The following is a 17,736-nucleotide window of genomic DNA, read 5'->3' as shown; positions in this document are numbered from 1 at the left end:
ACAGGGAACCTCCACAGCACGAGGGCAGACCCGCGAGGGAAATACCGAAAACATTACTGAAACTATCAAAGAAAACACAAGCAAAAGAAATAAGCTCCTACAGGCTTGTATTATAGAAAGCACGAGTGGAATCTACTGGGCATGCTCCAGGATATGCTAGGAGAGGGAGGAGTTATGACTTCAATCATCTTAAGCTTTCTACAGTGCCTGGTGGTCAGAGATGCATAAAACCCACTGGTCCCAGAATAAAGTGGGATTGTACAAGAACATCACAGTTGTGTTGTTGTCCAAAGTTGATCTAACATAATTAGCAAGACCTAAAAATGAGTGTTCAGTTAAATGATATGGCCGAAAACCTGTCTGGCATGGGTGAAGCACGTTTGTACAATGAAGAAAATCAGAAAGTTGTGCTGCAACTATCTTTTCAGTGATTTTGGAAATAAAAGGTAAATTAGAAATTGGCCTGAAATTTGTAACTTCTCCAGGTGTGACTATAGCATATTTCCAGATAGAAGGAAATGTAGCTGAAGTAAGACTATTGGAAACTATAGCCATCAAAGGGCCAGAAAGGCAATCTAAAAATCACATAAGAAAAACTGGAACAGGATCTTTTGGAGACGAAGAAGACCTAAAAGATGTGACCACCTTTTTTAGAGATGAAACTGAAGGAAGATTAAAAAGCTGAAAGTGTTGAAACAGGAACCAAAGAAGAGGAAATATCAGAATAGAAGAAAAAGGTACAGTAGAAGTTAAGGATTGCCTTAACTTGGGGCTCCTTTTACGAAGCCGCGTTAAAGGAGCACTTGGTAACCTTATTTTGGAAACCATGAGCAACGTTGTCCACATAGTAAGAGATATCATAGATTGAGATGAGGGAGGGAGGGAGATACAGAAGACACAGGAGGGAGGGAGACACAGAAGACACAGGAGGGAGGGAGACACAGAAGCAATGGAGACAGAATTTTTTGGGAAGGCTGTGAGGAAATGAAAGAAAAAGATAGAAGTGAGAAAGAGAAGGGATGAATTAAAACTAGATTTAGTAGCCTGTGGAGCAAACAATTTGAACACACTAATGGTTTCCCCCTGGACTCGAAGAATAGGGAGAACTTGGCTCATATCTACGTATAACATCAACTTCTCAACAAAGGCTTGGTATGCACAGTTCTCAAACTATAGCTAAACTAGCCCTTTGCCTAAAAATTAAAAAGGACATCCCTGTCCTAGAATGGAACTGTAATTGCCAGTTAAACCAGACAGACTTCCTTAAATGAAGTAATTATGCAGATTTCACTTGGGTCTTCCAGAGAAGCAATTTGGATCTGCTCTTAACTTTTCAATGCACAGGTATTTTTTTCTCTCATTACTACTTACTTTAGGTCGAGTGTCGACCACATAAAGAAAATCACTTCCTGGATTTGCTTTTCTTATAGCCTGAAGTATCTGTTCATCCTCGACACATCGCGCACTAAATCCAGATAGAGGCTGGCTGCTCCGACAGATGGAGGCCTACATTTAAAAAAATATACACAAAAATAAGTTCTGCAATACTAATTTGGTTATTTATACAATATAAACTTAAGAAGTCACAAGCTAATTTTAATCAAACAAAAAAAGAGACACTTTTCTTCCCATGTTTGTAGAAACAGCATTAATGCCTCAATTTCTGTATGAGCAGACTGAGTAAACATTATTGTAGAGGCAAGAAACTGCCTTTTAAAACATTAGCACTGTTCATGACACACTTCCACAGAAATGTAAAAAGAAATTCACTAACACAATACAGAATGAACATTGCTAAATGTAAGAGAAATATGGTAAAATTTATACTAAGCTGATAATTTAATTTCCTTGATTCCTTCTAGATCAGTTTAGACTGATGGAAGGAGGACACACTGCTGCTGCTAACAAGAACCAAATGGTGACAGGGGGTGTTGGAGGGAACCCCCCACTTTACTTAACAGAGATCGCGCCGGCGTTGTGGGGGGTTTGGGGGGTTGTAACCCCCCTTATTTACTGGAAACTTAACTTTTTCCCTCTTTTTTTAGGGAAAAAGTGAAGTTTTCAGTATAATGTGGGGGGTTACAACCCCCCAAACCCCCCACAATGCCGGTGCGATCTCTGTTAAGTAAAGTGGGGGGTTCCCTCCAACACCCCCTGTCACCATTTGGTTCTTGTTAGCAGCAGCAGTGTGTCCTCCTTCCATCAGTCTAAACTGATCTAGAAGGAATCAAGGAAGTGGGGGGGGGTTCCCCACCAACACCCCCCATCAGAGCCCCTTAAAATACTGTTTTTCTTTGACGCACTTCCACCTTGCGCTCAGTTGTCTGCGCTGGGTTGTCGGCGCGCCTTTGTCATCGCACGCTTTTGACTATGAACCCCCCCCCCCATCTATATGAAAAATATGATTTTTAGTAAAAATCCACATATCGCACAAGAGTGTACCTAGGAAAAGGCAGCATCTTAAACACTGCAGTGAGCAATAGAACACTTTGGTGAGACCTCATTTAGAATATTGTGTACAATTCTGGAGGCCGCACCTTCAAAAAGATATAAAAAGGATGGAGTCGGTCCAGAGGAAGGCTACTAAAATGGTATGTGGTCTTCATCATAAGGTGTATGGGGACAGACTTAAAGATCTCAATCTGTATACTTTGGAGGAAAGGCGGGAGAGGAGAGATATGATAAGAGACATTTAAATATCTACATAATGTAAATACGCATGAGTCGAGTCTCTTTAATTTGAAAGGAAACTCTGCAAAGAGAGGGCATAGGATGAAATTAAGAGGTGATCGGCTCAGGAGTAATCTAAGGAAATACTTTTTTACAGAAAGGGTGGTACATGCATGGAACAGCGACTGTGTCTTGTGATGTGCAAGGTGTGCCTGCTAGGACTGTCCTTAGTATAAAGCCCATTGCCAGAGCAGATGGTTCCCAAGCTGTTCAGCTAAAACCCCAGTGTAACCTTTTGCCTGACATTACTCCTGTTTCCAGCAGAGGGAGTCCTAATGCCAGACTGCAGGTTTCCCTTCCTCCACTTAATCTGGGAAGGAGAAACAGGATATCCGGCGCACCTGAGCGTTTGGGGCGTGGTTCTCAGCTCCTAAACCTGAGGTCTGCCCTGCTGGAAAGGGAGAAGGAAAACTGGAGTGAAGCTAGGCAGTCGCAAAGCTCAGGGCTGGGAGCTCTGCCAAGCTGTTCGGTTCCTGAATCTATGGAACTGGTTGAGGCTGGAGCAGAGTCACCTGCAGGCCCTTTGGAAGAGTTCCAGGGCATGGAACTGGATTTGGAGCCGGAGTCACTCACAGAGTTACCTTCCAGCCTGCTGCCCATGGAAGTCAGCTAATCCAAGGCAAGTGTTCATTACCGTTAATTGTGGATTACAAATATCCAGGTTTTCCTGGAGGGACTATTTTTGAGCAGTTCAGACTGTTTTTGTATTCAAGGTGGTGGGGGTTAGCCCCACGTTAAATGTGGAGGGATAGAGGGCCATATCTTGGCAATATTCCATCACGTGGAGCACACCACCTTGTCCAGCACTACTGCGGCTGGAGGAATCAGTGCTGGGGCACTGGTTCAGGCGCAAGTCTTTTTGGGAGAAAATAAAGACTTATGCTGGAACTATATCTTTGCTATACAGAGAATCTTTATGGTGTGAGATTCTGACTAACAGAAAAGAACCACTTTGTTGTGGAAATTCAAGGTTGCTGATTTTGGGGGGGGGGGGGTTCTTTTCTGTTTTTGCTGTTTTTGAAACTCTCTAGTTGGAGAGATAGTGCACTGCCATAGGACTAATAAATTTGCCTAATCTGAATGTGCAGAGACTTTCCTATTGACAGTTATCGCCTGATAAAGTTTATGTTCTGATTTCTTAGTTTTGTGGACAGTTTTGGAAGCTGAAGTTTGAAGCAACTGTTTTGTTTTTGGTGCTACAAATTAAATCCAGTCCAGGTTTTTGAGTTTACTTTCCTGATTCCAGTGTGTTTATTTTTTTGCTAATCCTGACTTATCATTCCTTGTGTCGCTCGTGGCAGCACACAAGATCCAATTTCCATGTCCCAGCGGCTCGGGACCCATTGCCCTGACCCCGCTGGTGACAGTCTAAATTCAAAAGGGCCTGGGATAGGCACATGGGATCTCTCGAAGAGAGAAAGAGATAAGGGTTACTGCAGATGGGCAGACTAGATGAGCCATTTGGCCTTTATTTGCCATCATATTTCTAGGTCTATGTTTATAGTATGGCTATAGGAAATGAAAACTGATCTTCAAGGGGAGTGTCACAGGAGGAGGGTTAGATTTTGTTTTGAGTTCCCTACAGTTTATGGCTGCATGAGATTGACAACCCTATCTACCATTCAGACTACAGAGGGATTGTACAAGAACTGCTATTAGACATTTCAAGAGCACTACAAAATGCATGTAGCACTGTATATTTGCATGCGACATCCTTGTTCCATGGAGCCTGAAACAAATGCAAAGCATTACATACTCATGTCCTAAAAACATGCTTTAACAAAGTAACTGGGCAACAATCAGCATTCTATCTGTATGGCAATATGCTCCACAATTTGAATTATTTTTAAAAGTTGGTTGGAATATTAATAACATCTTAATAGTTATTTTACCTCTTATATACCTGCTTAATCTCTAATAATGGTTACTTCACTCTGTGAAATGTCATGATACAGCTAGTGATAAAATGCCCACATTTTATTTCCAAAAAAGGAGGAGATTCAATCATTAATTCTAAAGAGGAAAAAATGTCACTCTCCCAAAACAATACCCAAAACAAAAATGTCAAGTGCTGGTTCAAGCCCTCTGAAAGACTTTGCAATGCAGATGACATAAAAAGGAGGTTATTCAGCAAGTCAACTGCATGACAAGCTAAATCTCATATTTCTGCCTTCCTTGAAGGAATAAATCTGACACACAACTAGATATTTGCCAGATGAAAGTGTCTAAGTGGTCCAAAAAGGTATTTTGTCCATCCTAAGCCCACTACCATCCTTCCCAGAATTTATTAGCAGAGTCTCTTACATTGTTATCACGGCAATAGTATGAGAGAACAGGGAAGCGTCCTCGGCTTCGAAACTTGGAGCTCCCCACAATGACTGGTGCAGACACAGATTTGGGTACGTAGAGCTCAGCAGGATATGAGTCACACACCTAGCATAGGAAACCAGGTACAATCTGTTGTAAAATGTTGTTGCATAATCCAGCAGCAGAAAACAGTATGGATTTAAGTCTTAAATCAACAAAAAACCACCAGAAACAAATCTCTATGTAAATACAGCACAAGTCAATGAAGGAGTAGGGATGGAAAATAGACTTCCACACAAAAACCAGTAGTAAAATCCAAAATGTTAATTGTTACAGCACCTCAGACATATGCAATTAGACCTGGCATGGTCTATGATTCAGCAGAAAAACTGTCTGCCTAGGGCAGGGATGTCAAAGTCCCTCCTCGAGGGCCGCAATCCAGTCGGGTTTTCGGGATTTCCCCAATGAATATGCATGAGATCTATTTGCATGCACTGCTTTCATTGTATGCTAATAGATCTCATGCATATTCATTGGGGAAATCCTGAAAACCCGACTGGATTGTGGCCCTCAAGGACCGACTTTGACACCTGTGGCCTAGGGGTCACCAACTTTCTCTTGCATTCCAGGTCAACTTCCCCCAGCAAGCATTTCAGAATGCAACAATCTGCAGCACAGCACTCACTGATATTGAAGCAGCCACCCCCCCCCCCTTCCTGGTGATAGTAGGTCCTGTAATATCTTGGGTGAAGTAAATGTATAACATCACAAGGAATCCCTCTAGCTCTGCCATTTCAGTGAGCATAAGGACAAATGTATACATTCACCAATCCTATCAGACAAGGCCAGAATTGTGATAATTTTTCTGGATAACTGGAGGTATTCGTTTGGGTGTTGTGCTGCCGATTACAGCACAAAATGTGTTGTGTGCTGTTACACACAAAATGTGTGCTGCAATAAGCCAAGGAAAGTGAACCTGTAATGTAAGAGAAATTTGGTGACCCCAAGGCTTGCTTAAACTATGGACCAGGTGAGGCTCTGGCCCAGGACACCAAACACTCAGGGCAGCATCGTCACCAGCCTGTAAGTTAAGCTACTCTGTGACTTGAACACTTCCCCCTCACCACTTCCTCCTCCTTCCTCTTCTGATGCTGCTCCCTTGACCCAGCTTCCTTGAGGGGGGAGGGCCAGCATCAGTGTCAGAGGAGGGAAGTGCAGCACTTCCTTCCTCCCTCTTCTAATACTACTGCTTGAAAATGATGCTGGCCTATGAAGCTGCATCCTGCCAGGACTGAGCAGTAGCATCAGAGGATGGATGAAACTGGCCAGGAGGCATGGCATGGACCAGGTGAAGCGGAGCAAGTCAGGGCACTAAAATCTCTTGAGCTGGCCCTGTTGGTGACCCCTGAAGAAGGTGATCCATGCTATGTCTATTTGTATGTGTTTGAGGTGCTGCAACAATTAAAATTTTGGATTTTAGAAGTTTGTTTTCTATCCCCGACTTAAGTCTTGGATCAACACACTAGATCAGTGTATCTCAAATTGTGTGCTGAGGCACACTAGTGTGCCTCCTGAGATTCCAAGTGTGCTGCAGCACACTGAGGAGGAAGAGAGGCGCCTGCCAGCTGACTTCCCTACGCGGTACAGTGACAGCGCTGCCCAATTTGCCAAAAGCCTGCATGTTTCCCCCTTCTCTCTAGCGTGTTCCGGCTTCCCCCCTGGCCTCACCTTTAAAGCTAATTATAGTAGCCGCCAGAGGATTGCCGGTAGATAAAATAATTTTATTTTCAATATAGTGATTGAAATGTGTCAGTTTTGAGAATTTATATCTGCTGTGTGTATATTGGTGTATATGAAAAATGAATGGAAAAAATTTCATTACAATTAGTAAAGGGGATGAAATTTGAGGCAGCGCTTGGATAGGCCTACGGAGGTCAGTGGTTGGGGTACTCAGTTGATATTTGTTAGACTTAGGGGGTACTTAGCTTGAATTAGTTGAGAAACACTGCTGTAGGCAATCAGCTGGTCCCAGTGCCTCTCCTTCTCTCTGGTCCTCTTCCCTGCTGGCACCCCCTACTGGCATCTCAGGGCCTATCTGGATGGCCTCTGCACATGCGCGGACATAGACGTGATGATGTCACGCATATGCGTGATGTCATCATGGCGACATCTATGCACTTCTGGGTGCCTCATGCCGAGGCCACTACCGTTAGTGTGCCCCGGCTCGAGAAAATTTGAGAGACACTGCACTAGATAACAAATATATTCTAACTGGTTATCTAGTACAATTCTATGCATATTATCTGCCTGTGATTACCCAAGAGCTAATTTTTGAAGCAGATAGACATTTGAAAATGGCTAAAAACTTCATATATCTGCTGAAAAAGTAGTTACTTACCGTAACAGGTGTTATTCAGGGACAGCAGGCAGATATTCTCACATGTGGGTGACGTCATCCACGGAGCTCCGGTATGGACAGCTTTAAAAGTGCATCACCACTTTAAGAACTTGAGAGAGTTTGCGAACTGCCCACATTGCGCATTTGCGAGTGCCTTCCCGCCTGATGCTGCTCGCAGCTCCTCAGTTCGGTAAAAAAGCTAAGAAGCCAACCAGGGGAGGTGAATGGGTTGTGAGAATATCTGCCTGCTGTCCCTGGATACAGTAAATAACTGTGCTTTATCCCTGGACAAGTAGGCACATGTGGGACTCCCTAGCTTACTATGAAGGGATGGAGGAAGAGTTGGTCATTAGGAAAATAAATTTTGCAATACTGCTTGGCCAAGGTGACCATCTCGTCTGGAATAAGATTCCAGACAGTAATGTAATGTGATGTGAATGTGTCAACTGAGGACCAAACAGCAGTTTTACAGATTTCATCAATAGGAGTGGAGCGAAGAAAAGCAACTGAAGCTGCCATAGCTCTGACTTTGTGGGCTGTGACACAACTCCCCAGTTGTAGCCCAGCCTGAGCATAACAGAAAGAGATACAAGAAGCCAACCATGTGGAAATCGTTCTCTTGGATACTGGATGTCCCAACTTGTTAGGATCAAAGGAGACGAAAATTTGAGAAGATGTTCTATGTGGTTGAGTTTCCTGCAAATAGTAGGCCAATGCTCGTTTGCAGTCCAGAGTGTGAAGAGCCATTTCACCAGGATGAGAGTGAGGCTTAGGAAAGGATACTGGAAGTACAATAGATTGATTAAGATGAAATTCCGTGTCAGCCTTTGAAAGAAACTTAGGATAGGTGCGAAGCACCACTTTGTCATGGTGGAACATTGCAAAAGGAGGATACACCACCAATGTTTGAAGTTCACCGATTTGTCAAGCTGATGTGAGAAATATGAGAAAGACCACTTTCCAAGTAAGGTACTTGAGATGAGACATTGGTTCAAAAGGAAGCTTCATCAGAGCAAGGACCACATTAAGATCCCAAACAACTGGAGGTGGTTTGACATTGAAAAATCCTTTCATGAATCTGGACTCAAGAGGATGAACAGAAAGAGGTTTCCTATCAACTAGCTCGTGGAAAGCATTGATAGTACTGAGATGAACTCTAATTGAAGTGGTTTTGAGACTTGAATTGCATAAATGTAGAAGATAGTCCAATACTAAAGAGACAGAAGTGGATTTAGCCTCATGATGATGAAGAGCACACCAGATGGAAAACCGTGTCCATTTCTGATGGTAACACAACTGCGTGGACGATTTTCTGGATGCTTCCAAAATTAATCTGAGAAAGATGAAGGTCAGCTGATGTTAGGCCAAGAAGTACCAAGCTGTCAGATGCAACGCTGAAAGATTGGATGCAGAAGAGATCCATGATTCTGTATGAGAAGAGACAGGAAAATTTGAAGAGATATTGGTTCTTTCACATTGGGTTGACGTAACAGGAAAAACCAGGGTTGTCTGGGCCACTGAGGTGCTATAAGAATCATAGTGGCAGACTCCTGCTTGAGCTTGACAAGCATTTTGAGAATGAGAGGAACTGAAGGAAAAGCATAGAGAAATTTGTGAGTCTAATCCAGTAGAAAAGCATCTACTTCCAGACAGTGAGGAGAGTACTGCCGGGAGCAAAGCTGGGGCAGCTTGTGGTTATGGGGGGACGCAAACAGGAGTCCCTCGCTGAGAGAAGATGTGATGCAAGGCTGCAGAACTGAGTGACCACTCGTATGGTTGAAGAAACCTGCTGAATCTGCAAGAGAATTCTGTTCCCCTTGAATATATAATGCTTCAGGAACATATTGCGAGCAATGGCCCAGGTCCCAAATCTTCTCGGCCTCCTGACAAAGACAGAGGGGACCCCCGTGCCTCCTTGTTTGTTTATGTAATACATTGCGACCTGATTGTCCATGCAGATAAGAAGGACGGTGTTGGTCACAATATGCTGAAAAGCTCTGAAAGCATTGTAGATCACTCTGAGTTCCAACAGATTTATATGACAAAGATTCGAAGACTATCCAGATGAGCTCCCCAAGCGTAAGTGGACAAGTCCACGGTCAGAACTTTCTGATGAGGAGGGGTATGGAACAAAATCCTCTGGACAGATTGGAAGAGTTCATCCACCACTGCAGCGACTGTTGAAGCAAAGGAGTGACTGTAATTTGTTGAGAGAGTGAGTCGAACACTTGAGACCACTGAGATGCGAAAGTCCATTGAGGTATCCTGAGATGAAGTCTCGCAAATGGAGTAACATGTACAGTGGAAGCCATGTGACCCAGAAATGCCATCATTTGTCTGGCTGCGATTGATGGCAGATGATAAGTCTGAGTGCAAAGCTGAGACTGATGGCAGATGATAAGTCCGAGTGCAAAGCTGAATCACATTGTCTTGTCTTTGCTGTGATAGAAACGCCCTGAGATGAATGGTGTCGAGCAGAGCTTCTATGAATTTTAGAGTCTGAGATGGCTGAAGTTGGGATTTGGGAAATTGATTTAGAAACCCAATTGTTGATGGAAGAGAACTGTCATGCAATTCGCTACTGTCACCCCTTGTGAGGTAGGGTCCTTGCTCAGCCAGTCATCCAGGTAAGGAAAGACTTGAAGGCCCTGAGACCGTAGTGCAGCTGACACTACCACCAGGTACTTGGTGGATACTCTAGGAGAGGATGAAAGGCCAAAGGGTAGTGCTTTGTATTGATAATGATGATGAACCACCTGGAGGAATCGCCTGGAGGCCAGATGCACTGGAATGTGAGTGTAGGCTTCTTTCAGATCAAGAGAGCAAAGCCAGTTGTTGCGATCTAAGAGGGGATATAAAGTTGCAAGGGATGATAATAATAATAACGGTTTATATACCGCAGGACCATGAAGTTCTATGCGGTTTACAATGATTATAAATGTTACAGATTGAGTAGAATTGACATAGTTAATATCTATTGATTAACAGTTCTAGAGATCAGGTATTCTGAGAGATTATGCGAATCAGTTTCCTATGTACTTTAAGAACAGATATGTTTTCAGTTGTCTCCTAAATTCCCCATATGTATTGGCAAGCGTAAGTAGTTGTTTCAGATCGTTGCCCCATAATGCTGCTTGATAAGAGAGAAGATGTTGGTGATGACTTTTGAATTTACATCCTCTAACCTGGGGGGAAACAAAATTCAAGTTTGAGTTTCTTTTATATCTATTGGTTGAAAAGGAGAATAGGTCGGTTATGTATTTGGGGGCTAGTCCGAATAGTACCTTAAAACAAAAGCAGCCAAATTTAAACCGATAACATCCGAAACTGTTCCTTCACTAGATTCTTGAGACCCCTAAGGTCCAAGATTGGATGCAGACCTCCCGTCTTCTTCAGAACAAGAAAATACCGGGAGTAAACCCTGATTCCTCTGATTCCCTGTCCTGGAGGAACCTTCTCAATGGCATTGAGAAGGAGAAGGAATTCTATCTCCCAAAGAAGGGACATCTGCTGAGGGTGAAAAGAAGACTCTCTTGGAGGATGATCCCTCTCGAATGACTGTCAGTACCCAGAGGTCTATGGTATTCAGTTCCCAGCAAAAATAATAAAGTTGAAGCCGTTCTCCAATGGGTTGAGGAAGAGGCTGGGATAAAGGAACAGCGGCTATGCTCTTGAGAAGCACGTCAAAAAGACTGAGCAAGCTTCTGTGGAGCTGCAGCCTAGGTTTTTTGAGGACGCTGTTCCTTCTATTTATTCTGCTGTGGTCTAGTACAGTGGTTCCCGACCCTATCCTGGAGGACCACCAGCCAGTCAGGTTTTTAGGATACCCTTAATGAATATGCATGAGAGAGATTTGCATGCAATGGAGTGACAGGCATGCAAATCTGTTCCATGCATATTCATTAAGGCTATCCTTATAACCTAACTGTCTGGTGGTCCTCCAGGACAGGGTTGGGAACCACTGGTCTAGTAGGAGCAGCAGATTTGGAAGAAAAACGCCTTTGATAGAAAGACTTGAAAGGTTTGGAAGTTGAAGGCTTAGACTTGGATTTAACCAAAACTTCCTAATGATCAGTGAGCTTTTGGGTAGCATTTTAAATAGAATCACCAAATAGCTCATCACCCAAGCATGGAATGTTAGCTAATCTATCCTGGAGGTTGATATTCATATTGGAGACTCTGAGCCATGCTAGATGTCTCATTGCAACTTACATAGCTGAGGCTCTGGAAGACAATTCAAAGGCATCATAAGCCAATCTCGCCATATACCTTCTAGCCAGAGCAAGGGTGTGAGATATGTGACAAAAATCCTATAATTGCTGTGAAGGAATGTACCTATCAAAAGAGGACAATTTCTTAACCAGATATTTGACATAGCAGGAAATATAGAAATTGTAGTTTAGGACTCTGTTAGCCAACATGGAGTTTTGGTATAGACGATGGCTAAACTAGTCCATAGTGCACCCTTCCTGTCCCGGGGGCACTGATGGGGTATATTTTCTCAAGGTCGACTCTACCACCAGGGACTGATACTGAAGTTGTGGTTTGTCAAAACCAGGAGAACAGATAATTTTGTATAAAGAGTCCAATTTTCTGGGAGCTACAGTAATAGTAAGGGGGGGGTCTCCCAGTTCTTATGCAGAGTCTCTTTGAAAATACCATGTAATGGTAAGTGCAGAAGTTCCTTAGGAGGCTCAATATAGTCCAATGCCTCTAAATATTCAGAACTATGAGCAGAATTGGCTTCTAATTTGACTGGAAGCTCTTTGCCCAATTGCCGAATGAATTTGGTGAAAAAAAGTCTTTCGGTTGGAGACTTAGCTCTGTGAGGAGACTTTTGAGGAGATTTGTCAGAAGTAGCATCATAAACCTCTGTAGTAGACTCAGGGACATCATCCACTGAGTCAGACTGTAAGTCCAAGTCAAAAAAGTCTTTTGGTGAAGAAGTGCATCGGGACTGATGATGTCGAATCCGGTGTCAGTCCAATGAAGATGACGATGTATGATGCGACTTCCTCTTACGCTTGGAAGAGTGGGAAGGAGAGCAGTGTTAACGTTTCAAGGAAGCTGTAGATGAACGATTTTGAGCAGATTTGGATCATTGAGAAGATGAAGAATGCTGATATCTGGAAAAACTGGATCGAGACCATGATGGAGAACGGGATCTGTGATGAGACGCACTGTTCTTATGCTTGGAACATCGACGTGGTACCGGAGATCCAGTATTGGTATCACAGAACCTGGTGGCCTTATGTTTAGGCTTGGCTGGTACCGATGGAGTCAGTGTCAGATCAAGAAGCTTGAACATGTCACTGATTTGGAAACGTGCTTCGAGTTTCTCATGGTACAAGAGCATCAGTACTGTTTGGTGTTCTGCTGGTACCATCGGTGCCTTGTCTTGCCTTGGTGAGGGTGACCATGAAGAGGATGCACACCTCAATGCAGGAGAGGCCAGACATAAGAACGGTTGTCGCTTGGTCAGCATCAAGGAACTTGGGAAGCTGGCGACTTTTTAGCTGGCTTACCCGATGGAGCGATGTCCCCCGACACCAACATTGATGCTTTCGATGTTGAAGGCTGCAATCTTGTCTCAGTGTCTATACCAGTGCCAAACAACTTTTCTTGTTGGAGCTTTCAACTCTTAATTGTACATTTTTGCAGGGTAGAACACCCTGCAGAGAATTCGACATGATGTTCCAAGCCAAGGCACTGTAAGCACCAACTATGCGGGTCAGTGACAGAAATTTGCCGTTGGCACCTGCAACACTTTTTAAACCCAGTCAGCGGCCGGGACATCGACGGAAAAACTGCATCAGCCAAATTGAATTCAATGGCTGAGGAAAACAACAGTGCACTGACGGGTGAAGCCTGCAAGGTGAGAACAGCAGGAAAAAAATATCCTAAACTGTTTTTAAAAATTTAAACACACTTATCTAAAATACAAAGAAAAAAATACAGCTAAAAAATACAAATGAACAACGTTCAAAAAAACATGACTTCTTAGCTTCGTGGAAAACTAAGAACTGAGGAGCCACGAACCACGTCAGGTGGGAAGGCACTCGTGCATGCAGTTCACGAACTTTCTCCTTAAAGTGGCGATGCACTTTTAAAGCTATCCGTACCGGGGCTCCATGGATAATGTCACTCACATGTGAGAATATGCTGCCAGCTTGTCCTGGGATAAAATCTAAATCACAATTTTTAAAAGGCAGAATTTGAACTTTTCCACTGAGTTCATCAAATAACAAGGAGACGTGTTATGGCGGGACTAGGGCAGGCTCCAAATTAGATGTCTTTCACCAATAATGGAACAGGAAGACACATCCAAGTCTAAAAAAGTACATTTCATCTAGGCCTGTTTCAATCATGTCCATGTTAAAAAAAAAAACAACTGAATAGATTAAAGTTTAAACCCTCCTTAATCCTCCCAGAAGATGATGTCCCCCTCCCAAATTCCGTAAAAACTGAAACTGAAAGAGGATACCAGGTGCAGTGACAGCATCAAGCAGTTCCCAGAAGTAGTCTATTGGTCAGTGCAATGGGCTGTGAAGAAGGCCCACATCCACTCCACCCAGTATATTGTACTATTGTATCTAAATATAAAGACACCTGCAGGATGGCAGGCTAGTGTAGTGGTGTATAGTTAGTGTAGTGGTGTATTCTGTTAATGGAGGGCTCACAATGCAAAATAAAGGAACTATGGTGGGAATTTTAATTGGGTGCCATAGTCCACTGCACTGACCTCTTATCTGCAGTAATATCTGTGTGTAGAGTTACTATACATCTGGGAAAACCCAAACATGTCCTTTTATTAGTGGACCGTCCGGGTGTCTGGACAGTTTTGTGGGGTTCTTTTTTAAGGGATTATCTGTCTGGGTTTAGACAGCCTGCAAGCCCACCCAGTTTGACAGAGCTGGCTTACACCCCAGAGTCAGACTCCTCCACCTATCTCCTTCCCCGGCCACCTCAATTAAATCTTTGGGCAGATGGTAGCTGCAACAAGGTAAGCCGGCTGCATTTGGCCTGTCCCAGAAGCTGCCTCTCTGCAGCGACTTCCTGTTGCCATGTAGGTGGGACCTGCAGAGAGACAAATTCTGGAGTAGGCAGATGGCAGCAAGCTACCTAAAGGTTTAATTGCAGTGCCAGAAAAGGTAGGTAATTCTTTCCCTTGCTTTCTGGGCTACACCTCCCACTGTTATAAACTTTGATCTTTTATTGGCGTCACCATGGGACTGCTACTTTCTTTGCTATGTGGTGCTTTGTAAATAATGCAACTCAAGCATGATTTATTTGTTGCTCTCTAATTAGAGAGATGACTAAGATAGAAGGAACTGAATACAGGCCCTGTGAAAACGTCAGTGTCAATGTAGGGCAGTACCAGAAAACAGTGGCATACCAAGGAAGGGAGGACGGGGGAATTTTCCGTCCTGGGTGCAGATCATGAAGGACTGCTCTCGGGAGTCGGCATCATGGTCCAGGAATTTTGCTGCTCTGCCAGCTTCAAGCATTCCTCTCTGCTGAGTCCTGCCTTCGCGGAAGCAGGAAGTAGGCGGGACCAGCAGAGAGGAAAGCCAGATGTTGGCAGAACAGCGAGTTAAGGTTGCCGACAGAGAGAACTCCATACCCTCTGGGCCTGACTTCTAAAGTTGCAGTGGCGGTAACAGGCTTCTTGTGGCCCACCCCGTTGGGTCCTTTCCTCTGCCATGTCAATGATGATGCGGCAGAGAGAAGCCTTGGAGGAGCAGGCCGCAAACAGCCCATGTGGCGCTGCTTTTAATGGTCTGCCACCACTGCTGCTGTCATTGGAGGCCCAAAGGAATCTCAAATTTCAAGGTGGGGGGGGGGTTCAGAGGTGCTGCACAGGGGGATGGGAAGGAGGGATGGAAAATTACTATACAGGGGGATTTGTGGGAGGTGTGGAAAGTTGCTGCACAGGGAGATAGGAGGGAGGAATGGAAAGCTGCTGCACATGGAGGGAGAGAGGAAAAATTGTTGGACATGCGCTGGAGAAGAGGAAGAGAGATAAAACAAAGAAGTAGAATGGGGTGAGAGGGAGAAATCCTGCATATGGCGGAGAGGGGGAGATATGCATGGAGAAGGGAGAAGGAGAAATGTTGGACATAAGGTGGAGGGCAGCGAGAGATGGTGCATGGAAAGAGAGAAAGGGAAAGATGCTGCTTGGAGGGGAATAGAGAGATTTGACACAGGGCACAAGGTAGAAAGGAAGGGAGAGGGGGAGAGAGAGATGGTAGACAGTTGGAAAGAAACAGAAATGTTGGATAAGGGAATGGAAGGGAAGGTACAGAGATGGAAGATGGATGGTGAGCACAGAGAAAAAAGAAAACATCAAATGGGCAGGAGACCCTGGCGAGCGAGTTAATAGAAGAGAGAAAGAAACCAGAGCTGGGTCCAACATGATTTGAATAATAAACTGACCAGACAAAAAAAGGTAGAAAAAAATTTATTTTCTATTTTGTGATTACAATATGTTAGATTTCAAATGTGTATCCTCCCAGAGCTGGTGTTAGACAGCAAGTGTGAGCTACGAACTAACAGAGAGAAGAAATGTCTTTTTTGTTTATTTTGTTCACACCACAGCGCCAGCATGGGGTTGGAGAGGTTACATAGAAACATAGAAGATGACTGCAGATAAGGGCCATAGCCCATCAGGTCTGCCCACTCTACTGACCCACCCCCAAGTCTACTATCCTAGGAATCCCACTCCTGGTGACAGGTTCCCTTGGCTTAACCCTCTAAGGGATCCCACTGGGCATCCCATTTTCTCTTAAATTCTTGCACGCTGTTTGCCTCGATCACCTGCACCGGGAGCTCGTTCCAAGGATCAATATGAATGTTAAACTATAACCTGTTCTGAGCTCTTTGAGGAAAACGGGCTATATACCGTATATACTCAAATATAAACAGAGATTTTTGGGCCAAAAAAATGGTCCAAAAATGGGGGTCTCGGTTTATATTTGAGTCTACTACCTTAGTTTAAAAAGAAATATCCAAATTTAAGCCTACTGGACATGGAGAATGGAGTCACGGGTCAGGGTCAGGCCTGACATATGAGGCAGGCGGCTGATTTTTCCCAGCAGCAGCCGTGGCAGTCCTCCATGTTGTTTGCCAGCTGCCAGGAGGAAGGGGGAGTGAGGAGTCAGTGACACATTCGGAATATGAGCAGCCCTGCCTTCGGTCCTGTCCCAGTCCCGCTAAACCGGCTGGCAATAATGAAGCCAGACGCCATGGGAGCTTTCCATCTTGCCAAATTGCTAAAGGCTCTGCCGGTCTCAATCTCGCCCCCCCCCCCCCCCTCTAAAGTTACTTCCTGATTTTGAGGGTAAGGATCGAGACTGGCAGAGCCTTTAGCAATTTAGCAAGCGGGAAGGCCCTCACAGCATCTGGATTTGTTATTGCCAGCCGGTTTAGCAGTACCGGGTCAGGACTGAAGCCAACGTTGCTCACAATCCAGATGCGCCACTGACTCCTCATCCCGACAGCCAGCAAACAGCATGGAGGAGGGATGGGTAGGAAGGGCAGGATGTAGGCACGGCCACCAGCAGGAGGAATCAGCTGCCTGCCTCTGACCCTCAACTCTATTGGAAGAAGCAAAGGGTAAAATGTGATGGGGAGAGATCTTGGATGTAGAAGGAGGGAGAGAGAGAGATGAGGTGTTAGAGGAAAGAGGAGAGAGAATATGCTGGATGGAGAGGACAAGACAGTAGATACTGGTTAGAAGAGTGAAAATAAAGGGGGCAGAGAGAGAGAAAGAAAAGACATTGGAAGGGGGGAGAGAGGGAAGGTTAGCAAAAAAAAAAAAAAAAAAAACACAAAACCTGGAGAAATAGAAGCATATAGAGATGCAGGAGATATTTTTTTTAGATCATGGGAGAGGTAAAGGGTTTGGAAGAGAAAGAATTCCACCTTTTACTACATTGCCCTGTTTTCTAACTGCTACATTTCACTCTAAGTTTCTATGCTACAGAAGCTGGAACTCTTTTTTTCCCCATAGAAATGCATTGGGCCATATTTTGGGAAGCTCATGCCTTTGGAACCCCTGGTCTGATTTGGCTCATTTCCAAGCTTGCATCTTTTTACTGGTTTTTCACTCATGGCAAGTTTCATCCATTTCATTAAATTTATGAACAGGTTATTTCAAACAGGCATTTGACCCTTTTTGTATAATTCTTTTTGACTTCCCTTGGATTGGAAAGAATAAGAAAACCAAAACTAAAATATTGGATACTATTGCCCCTTAATAGTAAGTTTTAGTTACTGTTTAAGACCTGCAACCCAGTTTG

General features: G+C 44.0%; 1 protein-coding gene across 2 annotated transcripts in view; it reads right to left on the bottom strand.

Moving 5' to 3' along the window:
• Positions 1–17,736, bottom strand: part of MTMR7 (myotubularin related protein 7) — a 193,068-nt gene that overhangs the window by 115,766 nt on the left and 59,566 nt on the right. For both annotated transcript variants that reach the window (XM_033944229.1, XM_033944219.1), the window contains exons 5-6: positions 5,035–5,163; positions 1,372–1,506 (exon numbers count right to left, since the gene is read on the bottom strand). In XM_033944229.1, the coding sequence (XP_033800120.1) occupies positions 1,372–1,506; positions 5,035–5,163 (264 nt within the window). The remainder of the gene's footprint in view (positions 1–1,371; positions 1,507–5,034; positions 5,164–17,736) is intronic.

Source organism: Geotrypetes seraphini, chromosome 1, assembly GCF_902459505.1.
Source record: "Geotrypetes seraphini chromosome 1, aGeoSer1.1, whole genome shotgun sequence".
NCBI classification, from domain to species: domain Eukaryota; kingdom Metazoa; phylum Chordata; class Amphibia; order Gymnophiona; family Dermophiidae; genus Geotrypetes; species Geotrypetes seraphini.
This window is presented reverse-complemented; position numbering and strand designations above follow the sequence as displayed.